Source organism: Venturia canescens, chromosome 5 (assembly GCF_019457755.1).
Source record: "Venturia canescens isolate UGA chromosome 5, ASM1945775v1, whole genome shotgun sequence".
Lineage (NCBI taxonomy): Eukaryota > Metazoa > Arthropoda > Insecta > Hymenoptera > Ichneumonidae > Venturia > Venturia canescens.
In genome coordinates this window covers 8,898,656-8,919,692 of record NC_057425.1, presented here as the reverse complement: position 1 = coordinate 8,919,692, position 21,037 = coordinate 8,898,656, and the positions used below count along the sequence as shown (strand labels likewise).

At 38.0% G+C, this 21,037-nt stretch overlaps 3 protein-coding genes across 8 annotated transcripts in view; 1 reads left to right on the top strand and 2 right to left on the bottom strand.

Moving 5' to 3' along the window:
• The window catches only part of LOC122410793 (uncharacterized), a 41,452-nt gene that overhangs the window by 7,278 nt on the left and 13,137 nt on the right, over positions 1–21,037 (bottom strand). The window lies entirely within an intron of this gene.
• Positions 1–21,037, top strand: part of LOC122410790 (nose resistant to fluoxetine protein 6-like) — a 31,597-nt gene that overhangs the window by 1,863 nt on the left and 8,697 nt on the right. Inside the window, exons 2-3 of the mRNA XM_043419223.1 lie at positions 2,805–3,031; positions 5,151–5,362. Coding sequence (XP_043275158.1) covers positions 2,805–3,031; positions 5,151–5,362 — 439 coding nt within the window. The remainder of the gene's footprint in view (positions 1–2,804; positions 3,032–5,150; positions 5,363–21,037) is intronic.
• LOC122410791 (uncharacterized) lies at positions 10,275–16,750 on the bottom strand. Of its 6 annotated transcripts, XM_043419227.1 has the most exons (7): positions 15,264–16,729; positions 12,486–12,700; positions 12,035–12,397; positions 11,718–11,950; positions 11,225–11,384; positions 10,663–10,771; positions 10,275–10,533 (listed from the first exon to the last, which is right to left on the bottom strand). In XM_043419227.1, exons 2-7 carry the CDS (start codon positions 12,685–12,687, stop codon positions 10,452–10,454), a joined length of 1,149 nt encoding a protein of 382 aa, XP_043275162.1. In that variant the 5' UTR covers positions 12,688–12,700; positions 15,264–16,729; the 3' UTR covers positions 10,275–10,451. The 6 variants fall into 6 exon arrangements, with proteins under 6 accessions (XP_043275162.1, XP_043275164.1, XP_043275163.1 ...); XM_043419229.1 differs by lacking the exon at positions 10,275–10,533 and having other exon boundaries at positions 11,224–11,384; positions 12,486–16,730; XM_043419228.1 differs by lacking the exon at positions 10,275–10,533 and having other exon boundaries at positions 10,663–11,138; positions 12,486–16,730.

Genomic DNA, 21,037 nt, shown 5'->3' with positions numbered 1-21,037 from the left:
ATTCTAATTTACATAGCAATCCCATCACTAAAAATTTTATATTTAGCAGATTAAACTTTTAATCCTTCAATAACAATTAAATCAATTGGTCATCAATGATATTGAAGTTATGAATATTAATTCATTTCAATTCTTTCATAATTCAAAATAATGGAATAAAAAATTTTAATTTACGATTATTCGATGTTGATGATAATTTCCTTAAAGTGAAAATCCATTAAAAACAGAGAAAATTTCGACAAGAAAGCCGTTGAAATAAACAACCTTTTCGTGTAATAACTCAATCGCATGAATACGAGAGTATTCCGAATAGCAAAATGAGGAAAACGAATGTCAAAATAACCAGTTAAATTTCTTGTGCACCATCATTGCGTTAATTCTTGAGCAATATTCCATGTGTTTATGCAGTTGTAATGAGCGTATAATAATAACTCACTCGTTTGAAGCACATCAAGATTGGCGATCTCGTTTTTTTTTTTACTTTTTACTTTTTTTACATCCCGATCAGCCCACACGAAGTTACGCAAGGGATTCGTCGCGTCGACGACAGCACGAGGTTTTAGCAATGAGTAAAAGTTATTTGGTAGCGCGCAAGAACAAAATTATTAGAAAAATATTTGCAATACCTTGCGCCTAGCCCCCAATCTGACCATAAATTCGTGCGAGCCCCTTCGCGCTCTCCGTGGCAATAAAGATCGTTCAAGTTGAACTTACTCGGTTACACATTGATAAACGTCATATTTACAGGGGAGGAGAAAAAAATAAGAAAAATGTGATGCTGCAATAAACGAAAGGAATTTAAGTGCCAAATTTTTGCAGTGGCTTACATAAGAGCAGTAAACTTTACGAAGGTTATTTAATATTATCACCGGCTCTGTTATTCAATAAATTTTTTCCATTTTTTAAATTGATGCTCGTTATTTTTACCGAGCTCGTTCCGTAAAATCTCTTCATTCCTTTATTATCGCAGGCGCGCGCGTGCTTTTTGTTGGTATTATAAAAGTCGATTTTTTTAGCCGTTACAAACGGTCGCTCTCGTTGTGCATCAATCAGAAGCCGTCTCACTCGCTTTTTCAACTAGTTTCATATCCACGTCGCATGATTAATCTAATAGAGTACTAAAAGATCGTAATAAATGGCTGTTGATTAATTGAAGTATTATAGCAACACGGGAGTCGAGCCAGAGTTCACAAGTTGCCTTATAATTGTGAAACTTTGATGCTGCGAGCGACGGAGGAGGGCTGAGAGTCAGAGAAATTCTTAAGTATAATGTATTTTACTCCAGACTGAATTGGACCCACAGCTGCCAGGCTTTGTGGCACAAAAATTACTTTTGTAAGAACCAATAAAAAGCAACGGCATCGTGAACTTGCCAGCAGGAATGAAGCTGTTTTTTTCCTCTTTTCTTTAGTTGGAAATCGAAGAAAATTATTGTACCATTCGACGAGCTGGAAAAAAAACAACAACAACAATTCAATTGTCGTCCAGAGCTCCAGGGACTTCACAATCTATCACGTTCGACTCGACTTATAAAAGTTGTTAAAACTCAATTTCGAAAAATTAAAACAAGCCCGAAATCTCACGTATTTATACATTTTGCCACACAAGCATTCTCAAAACCCTGGCTACGTATTCGAGGCACTGAATCAACGAACTTTCGTCGATCACGAGCGGGAAACCGTAGCGTAACCCTTCATTTTTTTCTCTTCATTATATTAATCTTTTTCCCCTGCGAAATACCCACTTTCTTGATGGACTTTCCAAGCGATCGCGGCGACTGCCATTAAACCGTTGGTCATAATGTTACCTCTGTATTTACGATATTTATCGAACCAGTTACGAAACTACAAAAATCGAGAAATTCAAACGACTATATATCCCTCCTATATTATATGGTAAACCAGGTACTGATTATCGACGCTGCATTCTGAACCAAGCATTAGAAGAATTATTGGAAAAATAAATAAGTTCGTCGAAGCAATCATTCAGAAGCTGCTCGTTCGTGAATTTCTCCCTTTTTTTATATTGTTTTGCTCTTAAAATCACATACAAGAATTTTGTCGTGTTCCAAACACTGCGAGGAATCTCTGCGGCGTTCTCCACACCTTTGTCCCCCTGCCAGGCCTCGAATCTTGTCCCATTAATCACAGTACTTGCGACCAGGACACCCTGTACATCTGCGTATGAAAATACATCGGTTTGCAAGTTTTCGTCATAAGAGAAAATGCAGTTTCGCCTGGCGAGTCGTTTGACAACGACAACGACCATGTAACTCGACCAGACACCCGGTTAGAATCTGCAAGTGCTCTTTATATGTGTACGCCAACGTTCGGTACACCGTTACACTACACTCGGCGAATGTGTGCCGCGTATCGTTGCACTTTCTACTGGAGTTGACTCTCGGAACACTTTACGTAACTGGCAATGAACCCTCGCGCTCCACGCGAGAAATTCTAAATGCAATTCAACCGAGCCAGACGCACACGTTGAGATGTCCGTTCTCTTCCCCTCGCCCCCCCCCCCCCCCTTTCACCGGGTCTCGCGGGTTTATACGCTTTTTAAGGATATAATGTAGGGGCAAATAAAAAATTATTTATGTTTTGAAACGATCAATATTTTTTCAACGATAATGCACGCATTTAACATATTTTAATGAGCATTTTATTGAAAGATTAAAATAGTTGGAATAAAATTGAACAAATTGGCTGTTATTTTAATGAAGTAATCAATACATTGTGCCGCTGCTGGAGAACGTTTTATCGACGCATTCGCAATTAAACTTTTATTTATTCTTCTCGTTTCAGTGTCCGACGCGAGCGGTCGATACGGCTCGCAATTTCATTTCGGTAACGGTTTTTGGCTCGGATCCAGCACCCTCTGTCTCGAACTGAACGGAACTGAAAAGACAGGTGTCGGAGGAATAGGGGGAATCGGGGTCGTCGGGGTCAACGGTGACGACGTTCCACCTTACTCGGTTAAATTTCACGTCGCCAGGATGTTTCTCACTCTGCCGAGTGACATAGAGCTTTTGGTGAGTGACGACACCCTCCCCTAGAGTGCTCCAGTATACGAGATAAAACCCGCCCGGACGCTTGACAACTCTGACTAATGTCTTGGCCAAAAAAGCCGGTAAAGGCCTGGCCTGGGAACACGGAACTGCGAGGGGAAAAAAACCGAATGTTTTCCTATCGAAAACTCAGCACTTTTTTTTAACACTAATTTTGCAATGAATCAAAATTCTCCAAATATTTACTTCGTTTCAATTTGAAAATGCTTGCTGCCATCGAAAGTTTATGTTCCACTCATGCAGGCGCACACTCCAACACCCTTTTATGACGCCCCGCTTCTCGCTGCTTTCCCCCTCGCAATATCTCATCCGCAAGATTACTGATACATATTTAAAGCTGTTATGTGCTTTCCTTGCTCAATAAAAAAACCTAATGCGTTTCCATTACCGGCTGGAGGAAGCCGAAATTCCTTTTTCAAGAGGCGCACGTCCGTTATAAATGTGTGCCGAAAAGCCTCGCGAGGATATATTTGCAGCATGGTAGGAGCAGAGGGAGGCTGCTCAGAACTATTTACCTGCTCTCGGAATATACCGGCACGATGCTCGAGAGCATGCATTTTCATTGAAGCACGCTCGATGCACGTCAAAAGAATTCATTAACAGGAAGTTATTGAAGATTTATCACGATCGATTTATGGCAATTATACACTTGGGATGGGCGGAAAATCGAAAATTTTTTTATTAGATATTCTTCAAGTACAATGTCTGAAGAATATTCTCACGAAATTTCATAAAGATCGGCGCATCAGATTCGTGCGCGCGATCGTCTAATACTGGAATCTTTAAACGCGATTTTCAGAATCGGCTTTTTGAAAAATACCTTTGCGGTGGACACGATTACTAAAAAACTATTAATCCGATCCATACGAAATTTATACCACTCATTTATTACCATAATAGCTAGGTCCTGGACGAAGGATTTCATATTTTGTTCAAAAAAAAAAATTGTAATAAAAAACCGAAAATGTAGCACCTCAAAAAATGAATTTTTTGTTAAAACTGCCTCCATTTTTGTTGAAATCAAAATTTTTGCAAATCCTTCGTCCAGGCCCGAGCTATTGTGATAATAAATAATTGGTATGAACTTGGTATGGATTGAATTAATAGTTTTTTCTTATCGTGCCCACCGCAATTGATGCTTAAAAAAAGATGCTACTGGAATACAGCTGGAGTTGCGCCATTTTGGGAAATTTTTTGAAGAAAAAAATTGTACAAGTACATGAAAATATGTACTAACGAATGTCGCGTTGACAGTTTTTCAATAAACATTTATATTCTTGACGAAAAAAATTTAAGAAAATCACGTTTTTTCGTCTGCTGCACATGTATAATAAGGCCTTATTGAAAATTTTAATTTTTCCAAAATTATGAAGAAAACGATTCGATTGTCTATGTACCGAAAAGATCGAGTCAGCTCATTTCTGGAAACTTTTAATAAATTGAAATTTTAATGAAATTTATTGAATGAGCAAACTTTAACTGACTCTTTTCATGAACGTTCGAGCGATGCTGTTTACACGCGTTACTTTCGAAATAAGAAGACTCGAGTGTAATCTGCGACTTGCGGAGGTTCGTGCGTGCGTATAACGAGCAAGGAACACACCGCGCGGTGTTACGCGTTTTATTGCGTGTGCTAATTATCGCGACTGACCGAGCGCGAACGTCTATTTGGTCAGGAATAATGAAACGTTTGCGAATAAGCACGACCCAATGGTATGATCGTCGTGGAAGAAAACAAGCTGCAGGATTTTCGAGGAAAAAACAAGGACGCAGTTCAGGGCTCATGATTCGAGACAATTATTTCGCAATTTATTTCGGATGAAAATTCTTTACGTAAAACTCTCGATTTTTTAATGCGATTGCTCTGCGCATTCGTAAAACCTCTGGGATGACAAAAATCAGACTCGATTGATAATGACTTCGAACTCGATTGGTTGCAAGTAGACTTTCTCAGTTTTCGCACTTTTTCCCCTGTCACTTTCCTTTATTAATTTTCAATTTTTTTTTTTAGAGTTTATTTATCGACTATCGATTGCATTGTGTCTGGATTTGACTTTTTAATCTTTTTGATATTCATTTGTAGACGAGGCAAATATTCCTCGGACTCTGTTTGCCAGACACCTGTGATCGTATCTCTTTGACGTCGATGCTCAGGGCGAGTGCTGATCGGGTCGAACGAGAAGGCAACTCGACACACAGTCGATCCAGTGGACCAAAGATTCACATAGTCACTGTTAAGCCTGTGCCATCGAGCGATTACTCGGCTTGGCTCGACCCCAAATTCTACGTTCTTGGGTAAGTGTGTACGAAAGCATGAATTTCAGTCGATTGACAATCAAGGCACGGGGATTCGATCGTGGGTGTAATCGTGAAAGCCGATCGAAAAAAATGTTGATTTTCGTCCTCGCGTAATTCTTATTTGAAAAAATTTCGTTCTTCGCACCCTTTTCTGACGCCTGGAATAAAACTTCCGGTGTTTCGGACCGGAAAAAGGTTTTTCAACGACCTTCAACGTTCTTTTTTCACGAGCTCATTTTCCCCAAACGCTTTCCAGTGACGAAAAAAGCCTAAAAAATGTCCAAGCCCAAAACATTCCCGTCGAAGGCGAAGATAAAATCGAGAGAGTTGCAAAAAATCTCGTGGATGCTCGAAAAGTTGGTCGCGCGAAATCTTCCTTCGTGACTCTTCACTCTCGACCAGTCTCTCTTTCGTTTTTTCTCTTTTTATTTCCTCGTCGATTTCTATGGGCTCGCGTACACGTATAAAGTGTCCTAGAAGCCAGGAGAACGACTTCCGGTTCTTCGAGGATAAAGAGGGTGGAAAGCTGCACAACTGCTACGAAAGTACGATCCACTTCCTGCTGAGCTTTCCTTTGGTACTCCGTACGTCTCAACCTGGCTTACGAAACTTGTTTGCGCCGCTATTCTCCCCCGTTGATCTACACACACAAAAACACACTCACCTAAGTACGCTGCTCGTGTACAAAAGTGACTGAAACTCCACGATATCTTCCCCTGCTGTTTTCCCGTCATCGTATTTTCCTTGCCTCTCATATTTACACAGCCGAATTTACAACAACAATATCACTTTAGTAAGAACTTTGAATATTCATATTTTCCTGTATAATTATTTGCATAAACTCCTTTTGGGAAATCTAACGTTTGCATAAAAGACTCCAAACCGTTGAGCATTCTGAGCTTTGATGGAAACTTGCAAAGCGTCAAGAACAAACGTCAAGAATTTGAAACTCGGGACATCAGTCGAGAGTTGAACGCCGTCTGATTTCTTTTCACCTCGAAGAAGAATCGGAAATGCAATTTCTCGTTCGCGGAAAATTTTTTTTTCAATTTTTTATTCCATCATCGTCTTATTTCTATGAAAAAAAGTCAACCAGCGACTCTGACCTCGAAGACACTCGGTTTAGTACCAAAGACTGATGCAAACTCATGCAACTGTGTGGAAAATCAAAATTTCAAAATTTTGATTTATCGCAAAAAACCTCGACTTCTAACGCGTCAGCAAGTGTCACGTTTCAAAAAATTTCCAATTTCTCAGGTCACTTTAGTTTTTATTAAATTCTCGGCCTCGAAACGCTGCTCTTGGTACTCTCAACAATATTTATAATGACTATAAACGAGCCTCCAACATTTTGGAGTTTGATACGACGGTATAGAAAAAGTCGCGAACTTTGTTTATTCAGTTGGCCTCCCTTCAAGGGCAGGAGCACGCTCCAACATGTTCCTAACTAAAATTTTCGTCTCTCCCTAGCTTTTCTATCCTTCACCGTTGGTCACTTGCAGACTCGGCAATTTGTCACGCGTTTGTGACCCGTTTAATAAAAGAAGTTTGCAAGTAAATTAGCTTTATTCGATTCGATCAAATGGAATTTGGAATCCGTCAGAAAAACATGCATTCAAATATCTTTACCTTAACGCCCCTTTCGACGAATAGAATATGTAAAATCGTTACGAAAATGGAACGCGAGCGCAGGCTATTGCGAAAACGAAATATTTTCTACTGCGCTACCGATAAATCGTCGCGTAATACTTTCGGTCAGACTTTCTTTCCGATTGCAATTGTGCAACTTGCCACTCGCGAGACACGTCACTTCTCAACAAATGGAAAAAGCTTGAGAGTGGAACGGTGCATGAAAATGGATCAATGATCAAATTTTCTTAATCGCAATAGTAAATTGAATCGAGTCAAAAAAGGACTCGAAATTTTCATACTTTCATTTGTAGTAGAACTACAGATTTAAGGGCATCAAAAAACCGATACTTTGGTGCAGAGTTCTGGGTTTAAGGTATCTTTACATTTAACGAATGAACGCTTCTTACGAAGTTGATGAAAAAGTGCACAATCATAATTAAGTATGTAATAGAGGTCTGGGAAAAAGTTCGAGACGATCGTCTTACTAGTAATAAAGATATACTACCTTAAAGATTTAACGAAATTGGTAATGAGCACTCGTAACCTCACATTTGCTTATTTCAGCATTTTGTTTCTTCTTGGCTCGAGCCATTTCTGTCCTAGCCTTCTGTCTTTTTAATAACACTTTTTTCTTCATCCATTCTTTGGGTTTAGTCAGTGACGGATACAAAAGTCTAAATAATTAGAAATTGATCAAATTTGGTGATGATGTTTTTCAACGTCAAGTGCGAAAAGACAATCATTTTCAAAATTTTATTCTACTTAGTTATCGAGTAATTACGCGCATTAAAGCAGATTTCTTATGGCCGGAATGTATACCATGGAAACGCTATGCTTATACACGTGAATTTTAGTGATCAATTACTCGATAACTGTACAGAAGAAAAATTTAAAAAAATTTGGATTGTCAAATTTGGCACTAAAGAATATGTTCACCAAATTTTATAAAATTCTGATCATTTTGAAATTTTATATGTTATTAGCATGGTCTAGCATGGCAACATTGTAAGCCTGTACCAAAAATCCTTAAGAGGATGGATCAGTCGGTATATCGCAACAATGAGTGCGAGAGAGATAGCTGCAAATTTCGAAATCGAAATTCTTTGACACAGTTTGACCGATTAAAAAAAGGCTCTGTCAGTCGATTTTTGCCATCGTCCTGCGTAGGCTGACAGAGCCTTTTTTTAATCGGTCATACTGTGTCAAAGAATTTCGATTTCGAAAATTTCAAGTGAGGTTAGTCGACTGATTCATGCTCTTAATGGCTTGTAATTTCATTCGCCAAAAAATAAGTGGAAAAAATGTGTTTACAATTTTGAATTAATAAATCTGACATTAATTTAGAGTGATAATATCCTTAATAAGGAAGTAAAAATCGAGCCAATTTAGACACCCATAAAATACGATCCTACGGGAACGATCTACCTTAAAAAAGCACTCTATAAAGTGTCGATACCAAGAATCATGACAGTGACAAACGATATTAATATCGAACACTCTCCAGTGATCGATCATTGTTCGAGCTTTGAGTAGTCTCTACGCGCACAGGAGTGTAAAAACGAGAGCAGCAGCGTCAGGTATGGAAAACGTTGCAAAGTTCACGCGTAGCTTCAGCTCGCGGCATGGCTTGAGACATTGACTAAGCGAGTGAAGTCAGTCAGGTTCAATGGTCCGACAACTATGTAAGCTGCAATTCAGTATAATGTGAGGGAAAATCAGGATCGCAATATTAATAGTGATATACTAGTGCAAGTGCGTTATAGCCTGCGACGCGGCGTTGGAGAAACCGCACGATCTTCGCGTGAGCCCGCCGCGCCGTACGATGAAGGAGAAATGCTAGAGAGAAATAGATGGAACGTGCATTGCTCCGAGAACTGCTGCTGGTACATGGGGCAAGAATCAGAGAAGGCCGCTCCGGCTCTCGCAGTAAACGTTGCAAAATCTCCAGCCTGCTGTCGTTGCACAATGATCGACGAGTGCATATTACAGGCGAGAGAGTCAGCGCCCGTACAACGATAGGTAGAAATCGGTGGTGCGGAAAATCGTAGAGTTTGGTGCTAAGCTGGCCAAACTGAATGCTGCATTTTGTCCGGGAACGATATACCCGGTGACTGGAAAACCGATCCGCCGAGGCGACCTGAAGAGCAAAGTGATTTTTCTGTTTGGTTGGTGGTCGTCAATGCGGTGCAGCGATCGATGAGCGAGGGTCGATCGAACCGAAGGGAGGCGAGCCTGAAGGAAAAGGGCCGGGGAACTTGTCTCGCCGAAATTCGAGGGCCTCCGGGTGCTCCGGACAGTCACTTTGAGAACACCCTGGCGAGGTGTCTCCGGGGAGTAAAATCAGAGGCGAAGTCAGTCAATGGCTATGGACGACAATTTTCACGAAGTTGCAGCAACCTCGGTGCTTTCCATTCATACGAAAGTTACGAAATTTAATGATTCATGAAAGTGCGCGTAACCGATATTTTCTTCAGGATCTTTCCAAGTCTCGACATGAAAAATTACGAAATTTGTCACAGGGCGGTCACTATTTCGCGAGGACGTTTTTTCCCAATGGAGTTCACGATTTTTAGGAATTAAGAGAAAAACAGGGTTTGGGTGAACGCGGCCACATTTGGGAAAATCGAAATATTCTTTCGTTTAAAATCCCACCGAGAATTGTGCTCAAATATGCAGCGTCGATTGAATCCAGGTAAATGGGAATTATTTTTTCTTCTGAAAATCGAGGATCAAAGTGACTCGCGTGAATTTAATCTCTGACATTCGTGAGTCGAGTGCGAAAGGCGCCCAGATAGCAAAGGTAGATCCAAAGTATATCTTTTAAACGTCCCAATCATTATCCTGTATCGGTAATAGGACAGTCTCATGAGATGCCTATGGGACCTTCAATGTCCGCTTATTTTACCAGAATAGGCTACTCTGAGAGACGTCTTAAAAAAGTCCATGTGACATCTTAAGATGTACATAAGACATATAAAAGAGCTTTTGTAAATAAGAAATTGATGTCCAAATAACGTCTCATAGATGTCGTGTTGATTATTCCTCGAGCATACGATTGGAACTCTGATGGGATCGTTACAGGATATACATATAGGAATAGCCTATATTTTTCATTTGAAGTATGATTCCGAACGAATCTTATCCTAAAGGCCGAATTAGTACAGTTTGTTACCAGAGAGTCAATTTATAGACAGAAATGATATCCAATGTCATATGAAAAGTTTATTGTGTTCACAGAACAATTAAAAACAATTTTATTGAAAAATACAAAATAGAATATATTTTCGATTTACGTTGTATTGAATTACGTTTGAACATTAACAATTGGCATAAAATTGGTTCTATTTTAGAATATCACTTTGTTATTAAAAAAAATGTCAGAGACATGAATTTGTTTGTTGTGAATGAAAACAAAACATCTTAAAAATTTCTTTTGCGTTGACCACATCGGTTATCAATCAGTATTGTCATTGGTTTCTGCTTCAGCATCGTCAATTTCTAGGGGACCTCCGTCGTTGTTTGAAGCTGCATCTTTTCTAAAAAGCGTTGAGGACAATTCTATATTCATAGGTTTTCGTGTTTGTTTCATTAGGTCCATCCATATTATTAAGAATCTTCTACTATGATTAAAATTGAACATAAAGCAAAAGCTAACAAAAATTTACTTGTGTTCTCGTGCCAAGCGGGCGGGAGCATGGCGAAGCCATGACTTAATGGGGTCATTAATGTCTTTATTAGTTACAACCGGGTTTTTGAACCGGAATCGGACGACTCCTATAAAATGAGAGATTTATTTCACTTCAAATCTCACTCAGATGGGAACTATGACGAATATTTAACATATGTACTTTTAAACTTATGTAAATTTAATTCTGGTATAGAATTGTAATTATTTAGCAACTGACAAAGAATCTAAAAACAATAGGCAACCGCTGAGATGTTGTCAACATTGTTCTTTAATTATAATAATGCGAAGAAGTCACAAGCACACATTTTAATACGGAATTTCGTCAATAAATAATCACAATTCTTTTAATCATGTACAATTAGTCTCTGTATATCTATTTAAATATTCATGATAAAAAAATGGACTCCTTCATGTGCCAGAATTCGAAGCAAAACATATTGTTAAATGTGCACCCTGGAAAAATAGAGAAAACAAATTCTTGTGTAGGAATAAGAAACTTTTTTTATGTTTTCATTATTAGTTGATAAGATCTCACTAACTCGATAAAACGTTGTATAATTTCAACTTTGCGAAAGCTTTTTTCTTATGTGCTCCATGGAAACTGAAATTGGCAGCAACAGAGTTGGACATAATTTCCTGCATCAGTTTTGAGACGGTACTTTTGACGTCAGCTTGTACAAAAATAGCCAAGTCTTTGATCTGCAAATTTATTTGGTACAGAATGAGTTGAGATATGATTATTGAATATTTTAATAGTTATAGAGAAAGGAAGGTAAATAGAAAAAATTTTCGGACAATGTGTGAGCGATAAACGAATCTTCGCATACTCTAAAAATATTTTGGCACTGCGGTTTTCTTTTATATATTTTTATATCATAAAGACTTTTTATATATGCCTAAGGTTATTATATGAAAAGTCCTCAGTGCAGTGAAGAAACGGATTAAAACATTCTCTTGCAAAAGAATATCAATATAGTTGCAAAATGAAATGAGACAGTATTTACAAAAGTCTAATTGATATTTCATCCTTACTAAATTATTGAGATAATCTGGATCAGTCGATAAACGATGCTCTGCTTTGGTTAGTAAAGCTTCAGTTGCCACAGGATAATCTTTTAGAAGCGGGCTTTCCGTCTTTTCGATTTCTTTATCAGCTGTATTCGCTGACAACGTGCGTGCGATATCACGAACTTCCGCTAGTATAGTTTCTATTCTTAAATCCATATTAGCCAATGCTCGCATAATTGTTTGGTTGCTGTTATCATCTAAAATAACAATCGGAAAAATAACTTTCAATCGATATCATATTCGTACTTACGTTTACATCATTCGTCAATATACTCGCTTACTGCGATAGCTACTGTTAGGTATCGAATTCAAAGGTCTTTTTTCTCGAATTGGCTCATCAAATAAATTTTCATCACGAGCTCGTTTTCTTTTGGTGCTATTTGTCACGGCATCCGTACGTCTTGGTCCCATCATATTTTCCGATACTTCGTTAATATCGTCATGAGCATTAGCATTAGTATTGCTATCATGGTCCGTGGGTTGTATTTGTTCATCGGAGGGGAATGAAGGAAAAGGCGAGATGTTAATAGACGATTGTGGTTTTTGTCCTTTTTGTGTTGTAATCTTTTCGACATCTGTATCGGTATTGATATCGGACATTTGTAACGCTTCCACACACTTCGCTTGTCCACGCTTATAAGTTTCTAAAAAATAATTGATTGATTAAAGTTAGATTTCACCGTTTGTATAAAAACTTTCGTTTAAAGCAAATGAAAATGTTAATGAAAGTACTTGTCGATGTTAATATTTGCTTAATATCGTGCAGGGTCCAATTTTCAGCAACATTCTCTTGATTTTCGACTGCTTTTGTCGTCCTCGAGTTGCTTTTGTAGGGAGGCCAATAACAATGATTTTTTCTAGGAGTTAACCATTTTTCGGGAGCAAGAGTGACGCCGTCATGGAATTCTATCACGACGTATCGTCCAGCGTCCATATCTCACCAAAAGCTAAATAAATTATATAACTCAATACATGAATTATGAAAAAAATTATATTGAATAACACAACCGATGATTATCAAAACAAACTAACCAAATAATATAATAGAATCGAAATGACCCGTGGATATACAGATGCGCACTTTTTTCATATCATAGACACAAGTGACTACTTCTTATTCTTATCCATCGTTCTCTCTGAATATTAGAAACTTTTTTCTCAAATTCAGTGGTTATTGGTATGTAGAAAAGGAAAGATAACAAATGATGATTTGTATGGGAGCTTTACACATTTGTTAATAATATCACTAAGCGGGTGTAAAGATAATTGTTGATTGCTAATGTTTTTCATTTTATATATTCCTAGAGCCAATGATGGGCAGGGAATATTAAAAAAATTATCTTCGAATGCGAGTTTTCGACCGATGATCATTAATTCCTGGGTGTCTCGACAAGTTGCTATATTGGAAACCGTAAATATGTCACCATTTTTAAGAATACAGCAACTATCGGCTTGCCCACCAGCCCTGATAGTAAATTTTGACGATCTTATTATTTTATACTGAGGGTTGCAGCAACTCTCAGGGAGAGGTCCTTCATTATGAGAAGAACTTGCAATTAAATTCAAATCATCAGAGATCTCATTGTTATCTGAACAGGTAGTTTTAGCCGTTTGAATTTCTCCGTAGCGCCGGGCTATTTGTTGCAGGGGTTTATCAGGTTTTCGTACCATTTTTTTCAATGTTTGCATAAAATTTTCGAACTTGAACGCACTAAATTTTTCAATTGATCCATGTATTCTCGCATCTTCCACCAAATGGATAATACCGTGTACATTGTGCGTTATGAGATGGACACCATATATTTCTCCGAACGATCGGATAAAGTGTTTTGCAAGATTCTCAGCGTAATCGAGTTTATCCTGATGCTGTTCTACTTCGCATAATATTCTTATCAGAACGTGGAGGGTCATAAAGTGATTATACATTCCATCTGACAAAACCTTTCGTAAAACGATTGGCCCCGTATAGAGAAGAAATTGCCTAAATTCAATAGCTTTCCACAATTTAACGAACTCCAAACTTTGGGGTTTTCGACCGAAATCATTTGGAATGTAGAGCCTTATATTTTTGAGCAGTTTTGAGATTTTTTTAATCTGTAAGCGGCCAAGTCTATAAGAGTTATCGCCATGAAGCCATAGGAGCAACAATCTTTTTACAACACCCAACAGTATCAGATGCATGTAATCAAGAGTGACACTTGATACCAGCCCCACTCCTGGAATATTGTCTAAACATGTTTTGCACTCATGATATTTCTTATCGCGATACTCCAAAAATGTTGCATCGGTACGTCTCGTAGCATTTAATTTGGGAAAACACCTGCGATATTTCAATGTTTTCCCTTTCGTTACACATTTTGTACAGCTGTGGAATCCAGTACAGCCTTTGACACCCAAAACGAAAGATTTTGCTGGAGCGTCGCAAACAATTAATTTGATGGAAAATTTGTACAGTTTTTCCCTTATCATAATACCATTTTCATAAATTTCAACGGCTTCTTCGACAAATTGACTTAAAAATTCATTCGGGTCCTCAGGTTTTTTTTGTCCATAATATACTCCAATCATGAATACTTCTTTATAAGGTATAATGTTCCCCAAAATTGGCCACAGCGAGGCCGTTGAAGAATCAAACAACGGGACTCCGTCAATATTTATAGCAAGAGCAATTTCTTCAAGATTAAAGTTTTTCATTCTATGACAAACATCACGTATACTTGTGGCAAGACCGAAATGATAATAGTGACCAGGAAATACTTCTCGAATTGCGGTCCGCCGCATAGTTTTCAAAAGTGTTCGAGGATCACAAGGCAATTCGGTAGATAAACTGGGGATGGATCGTAATAAAAGTAGCAATTTCTTCAAGCTCATATGCGAAATTCTTTCTTCAACAGCCCACTTTCTCAATTTGGCAGTAAAAAAATCCACGTCTTCACATTTTTCGTTCACGCTTTTTACAGAAGAAACTTCTATAATTGGACTTGCAGGGATATTATTATCAATGTTCTCATTTCTATCTGGATAAAAATTAGTTTGGTAAGAGCGATCTAATGGTAGAACAGAAGCATGGTTTTCGACCGACGGAGTTGAAAAATCACACGTATTATTATGACAGATTATGTCATTATTTTGAGAATTTGGTGTTGAGTCAGAAATAGAGTACTGTGGGCATTGAATTTCTGGTACTTCATAAGAAGATTCACATTCCCAGTTGCATATAATTTGGTTAATCCGTCTGCGACGTTGTCTTTCACAAATTTCTGTTTCACGTTTTCTTTTACGCCCTTCCATCTACGAGAAAAAAAAAAATATACACACTTTGGTGTTTTGTGTCAGAATAACCGAATCTGTGGGATTTCCATTAATCATTTCAATTCTAAAACGAAGCTTTCACATTTTTAGAACCAGCAGTGAATATTCGAATTCGAAAATAACCAAATTCTGTGCTTAAAGTTACTAAAGTGCAAAAAAATGTAGAGATTTATGTTTTAAAAAACTGATGGTTCATACCCCTTGATTCCTTCGAAGTCTTTGAGCTCCACGCGTAACGAGTGATCTTCGTTGATCGTCAGTACGTGAATATTCTCGTTGCCGAGCCAAAATTTTCTGGCACCCAAAACCGCTTTCGTAATTGGCTCAATCCCTGTTGAAGTTTTCACAGGGTTCCCCAAAATCGTTTTTTTTGTATCACCTGAAATATCAATAAACATATGTAGAAAAAACTTTCATCATCGAACCAAATCCCATTGAATGAAAATGCTCCAGTCCAAAAATATTTTTTCGTGTATATTCCCTTACGCGTGCTTTTTATTTGCTTCGTCTTTTAAAGAAAGTATAGTTTAAACATTCTCGATAAAAAAATGTTTTTTGTACAATCCAATGAATTACTAAGAAATGACCGGATTTTTTTCCATCTTACGAAAGTAAAAAATAAATCTCATCGAGGAGAAAAACGAACTAAATTTTGTTGTATTTTTTTCAAAACATTTTCTTTCAAATTACCAAACCATAGAAAAAATTGCGTTGAACTTTTTTATGTTGTCAAATAGTAATAAATGATGATTTAAACTAACTTACCTTTGCAAAATGGTCTGTGAAAGTCTCGCCGCACAATTTTTACAAACATACATGAGAACCTTACGTGTTGCTAATAAACAACACGTATAACAGGCCCTTGGTAACGGTCACTATGTCACGGCTCACTAAGGCGCACTCGCGTACCTTCAATTACACACATTTCCTTAGAGCTCTCATAGACGTCTATGTGACGTGTTATCTTATTGGGACTTGGGATAACAAAATATAATATGGGATTCAGCGGTAGTGCTATATATTAACCCACCGAATACTGGTCGCGTAATAACAAATTCTTCGTAGAAATTCATTATTAAGTACGATGAACTCGTCGATGCTGTAAAAAAAACTGCAAAAAAATAAATTCGGGAATCATGAAAAAAATCGAAAATTCTAATGCTTTCAAAAGCTTTCGAGTATATATACTGTTTTAATGAAAGCATGAGATAAAGTTGAATCCAGCGTGATCGCTGATAGGTTAAAAATATTAATTAGCAGGAAAAGCGGGATTTAATAATAAAATCAGGCCATAAATCCAAGAGATCGCATTGGAGTATACACGCATACTTTCCGTAATCGTCTTCCAGATACAGAAAGCACCCTAATCTATACAACGTTTTGACGAGATATCGTTGGGTTATTCGGAACTGATGTTGATGAAGTATAATCCCCGCATATCTTATGATTGATTTTGGGAGGTCTTTTAGAGAGCATCTATGTAATTCGCTAATCTATGTAAGGTTTTGACGGAATATTCTCAGGTCATCCAAAAATGATTTTAGTTGAGCATAACTCATGTATATAATTTCTGTTTGTCTTTCAGACGTACTATAGAGAGCGCAGTTTGATAATCTACGCAAGGTTTTGACGGGATATCGTCAGGTCGTCCCAAATTGACTTTGCGGGAAGCATCGTCTATACATATGTCCTATGATTGTCTTTGGGAGATCTTTTAGTGAGCATAGTTTTTTAATCTACGGAAGGTTTTGACGGGATGTCGTCAGGTCATCCCAAATTAACTTTATAGGAAGCACGGTCCATGTATATCTCCAATGATTGTCTATGGGAGATCTTTTAGTGAGCATCGTTTTTTAATCTACGGAAGGTTTTGACGGGATGTCTTAAGGTCGTCCAAAACTAATCTTGCAGGAAGTATTGTCGGTGAATATCTTATGTATCTATCCATGGGATGTCCATAAGAGAGTGTAATTCGCTTATCTATGTCCTGTTTCAACGGGATATCATCTGGCCGTCCTAAAATGGACTCGCGAGAAGCACAATCCTATCAAGAGCACCTATATTTATCTGTGAGACGTCTTAGCTTGCTGGGATAAGAATTGGATAATTTTAGGATGATCCTGGGACCAATTTTGCTATCTGGGCGAGAGAAGGGAGTGAAATTGATCCCGCGATTACAGTTTTATTCTCGATGAACGAGCACAGCGAATCTGAACGCCCGAATGCACTCATCGCAAAAAAAATGGAGAAAAAAAGAAAAAAATCGGTTCAATCGATCCTGACGTATTGACCTTTCCCTGTCAACGTGACACAACGTCGGTCGTTGCACGTCGTAGATAACAAGTGAAAATGAATCATGCCGGATCGTACATACACGCACAAGTAATCCTGCGATTTGAATCTTTGCGTAACGACAAATGTTTCATGAATTAGCCACGTGTTGAGACACTCGGAAAGTTCGCGGCTAAAATTACACTCCGCGATCTCACGCGAGATAAAAAAAAAGAATCGATCCTGCCGAAGTCGATTGGGTCGAATGTGTCAATCATTGGCACGTTCGAATCGTTGGGAAATTCGTAATTGATCATACGATAAAGTACGCGATTCAATTACTCGATTATATCCACGCATGTGAATATGAACGAGCGTGAAAGTCTTGGAGCCATTCGACGTAAATTCAGTCTCGCGAATGCTTAATTTGTCATAAATTTCTCCAATTTTTTATCTAATTTCGAAATTCCTTATAAATTGGATTGCAAAACTTGTTTAGCCTCGTAGGAAGGAAGAAATTTTTATCGTCCATTACACCCTCCATGATCGAAACGTCACTCTGATTTTCAGTTTTCATTTTTTTCTTTATAAAAAGCCAAAAAAATGGCACTTCACTGAATATTTATATGGCCTTGCAGAACGTACTCGCTCGTAAAGATTTTACTTCCTTGTAACGCAGAAGTGAAAATAATTGAAACGAAATTTACGAAAAATCTTAAAAGGTTCGATCGAATGTTGCAATCGAGTTTGCTTAATTCCTAAAATTCTTGATGAACGTTTACAAGTTTTGGGATCTCAAGCACACACAGACGTCCTTGTGCGTACACAGGATGTTTGAGGATCTGAACACTAGACAGAGTCCTTGCTCTCGTAACGACACTCGCCGCTCGTGCGGTACAGGGAACCGGTGCAATTAAAGCACAGCGTGCGCAATGTCGCGAGATTGCAGAGCCTCTCTCGTGTCGTGCGCCCGATAAACATAGGAATAGGAACTTCAAGGCGAGTTACTATCTACAACGCCCTGATTTCCGCGGGGTCGTGGCGCCCTGCTTAACACGAATCTGTATAAATATACCATTTTTTTCGTGCATAATAACCAGCATTAATTTTTTTACCTTCGAATTTTTTATTCGGATAAAAACGTCGGCACGTATATTCATTCGTCGGTAAAGTCGATGACGGTTTCAAGTTTTCCATCATTATTTCGATGAATCGGAAAACGAAGATTTTTCCATGAGCAACCGATGGCGATTTGATGGATTCGATTCTGAACTCCAACACATTTTCATCACGAAAAAACGTTCTCTTTCGTAATATTTTAAATATGAAAGGTGTCAAGTACGAAGTAATTTATGGGCTGAAGCGAATGAGAAGCCGGCGCGTTACAAAACTCGAGCTCCGAGTGTGTTTCACTCCTCACTTTTTCGTACGATATTCCTCCTGGTTAATTATGAAGATAAAACTTTGTCTAGTTTGTCGCTAATGGCGCGAGGACACGAGAATAACGTGAATTACGATGATTGCGTTTAGGCTTTGTGGATATCGCGTCCTTTTAGAAAGCCACGAAATGACGGATTATGAGCGATTTGTAAAACTCGATTTCGCAAAATTACGTACAGGGGAATGGGGACGAAAGAGCACTCTGATATCCTCTCGTTAAGCAATAAACCTAGAACCTGGTCATCGCACATCTTGCGTCGCTCTTTCCTCTACGCTTTTTCTGTGTACCCGAGAAACTCGGTTCCGTACGCACCAGGCAAATTTTTTGTGTCAATTTTTCATATTTTTTCTCTCGCTCCTATCAACGAGGATGAATTTCTGGTTATATAAACAAGGCTCTTTGGCCCGAGGTTATTTGGGCAACCGATGATTTATGCTCTCTGCTTTTTCACCCTTTTATTTGTAAACTCAATATTGTTTATCCTCGTTTTTCTCCGGATACTATCTTCGTTTTTCAATGGCTTCTTTAGCCACTTTTTATTCTCTTATAACGTGCTTTTACTCCAAACGTAAATTATCTGTTCCTGCATATAGTCCGAGCAGCGAGTCTAATATACGCTTGCGCCAGTTTCCCTACCGATTTAAATGAAAAGTTATCGTCCATTTCGTAAGTTGGGAAATTCGTCCGACTCCTTGCTGGCTTAGACTGAGCTCTCGAGCCTGGATGATGTCACGACTCGGCAAACTCCGCAGTCCAAATACTCTCCGTACTTCTACGAAAGCTTCCTGACTCCCAAATACCATCTTTATATACGAAGAGGATTAGCTATATCCTGTATAAAACTCATTTTGAATTCCAAACAAGTCAAAATCACGGATGATGAAAATTCATTTTGAATGTCAACTGCCTTCTGCTTGCCCAGAAAATTCATCACTTTTATGCTTCTTACGTGACAAGCTTTACGGAGTTCTGAAAATCTCCATCTTAGAATACGACGAAGTTCAAGCTCCAGGGACTTATTTTATGAATTTTGGCAAAAATCGAGAAAATTCGGAATAAAAACTCGCTTCCGACGAGCCTCGGACGATCGAAATTACTGGAGCGTTGCTAATTTTTGGAAATTAAGGGTCGATCTTCACTGAAGCAATTTGAACGATTGATTCAACGAAAAACATTCGACGAGACGTTGAGACAAGTAAGAATATTGAAAAAGTCTTATAAGAGATTGAGAGGGAAAGGGACTCAGAATCACATGAAACATGTTTCGAACCCATCGTGGTAGGTCATTTTTTCGATTTTTGCAATTTTCGAAAAATTTCAAAATTTTCGAATCTAGGCAATTTCCATAGTCTATTGCCTTTGAAATTTTTTTTTTTCGGTCATCACACTTTTGTCTCATTCGACTCAGAATCGCATGAAATATGTTTCGAACCCATCGTGGAAGGTTATTTTTTCGATTTTTGCAATTTTCGAAAAATTTCAAAATTTTCGAATCTAAGCAATTTCCATAGTCTATTGCCTTTGAAATTTTTTTTTGGTCATTACACTTTTGTCTCATTCGATTCAAAATCGCATGAAACATGTTTCGAATCCATCGTGGGAGGTCATTTTTTCGATTTTCGCCATTTCCGAAAAATTTCGAAATTTTCGAATCTAGGTAATTTCCATAGTCTATTGCCTTTGAAAAATTTTTTTTTTTTCGGTCATCACACTTTTGTCTCATTCGATTCAAAATCGCATGAAACATGTTTCGAATCCATCGTGGGAGGTCATTTTTTCGATTTTCGCCATTTCCGAAAAATTTCGAAATTTTCGAATCTAGGCAATTTTCATAGTCTATTGCCTTTGAAAATTTTTTTTTTCGGTCATTACACTTTTGTCTCATTCGATTCAGAATCGCATGAAATATGTTTCGAATCCATCGTGGAAGGTTAGTTTTTCGATTTTTGCAATTTCCGAAAAATTTCAAAATTTTCGAATCTAGGCAATTTCCATAGTCTATTGCCTTTGAAATTTTTTTTTTTTGGGTCATTACACTTTTGTCTCATTCGACTCAGAATCGCATGAAATATGTTTCGAATCCATCGTGGGAGGTCATTTTTTCGATTTTCGCCATTTCCGAAAAATTTCAAAATTTTCGAATCTAGGCAATTTCCATAGTCTATTGCCTTTGAAAATTTTTTTTTTCGGTCATCACACTTTTGTCTCATTCAATTCAAAATCGCATGAAACATGTTTCGAATCCATCGTGGGAGGTCAT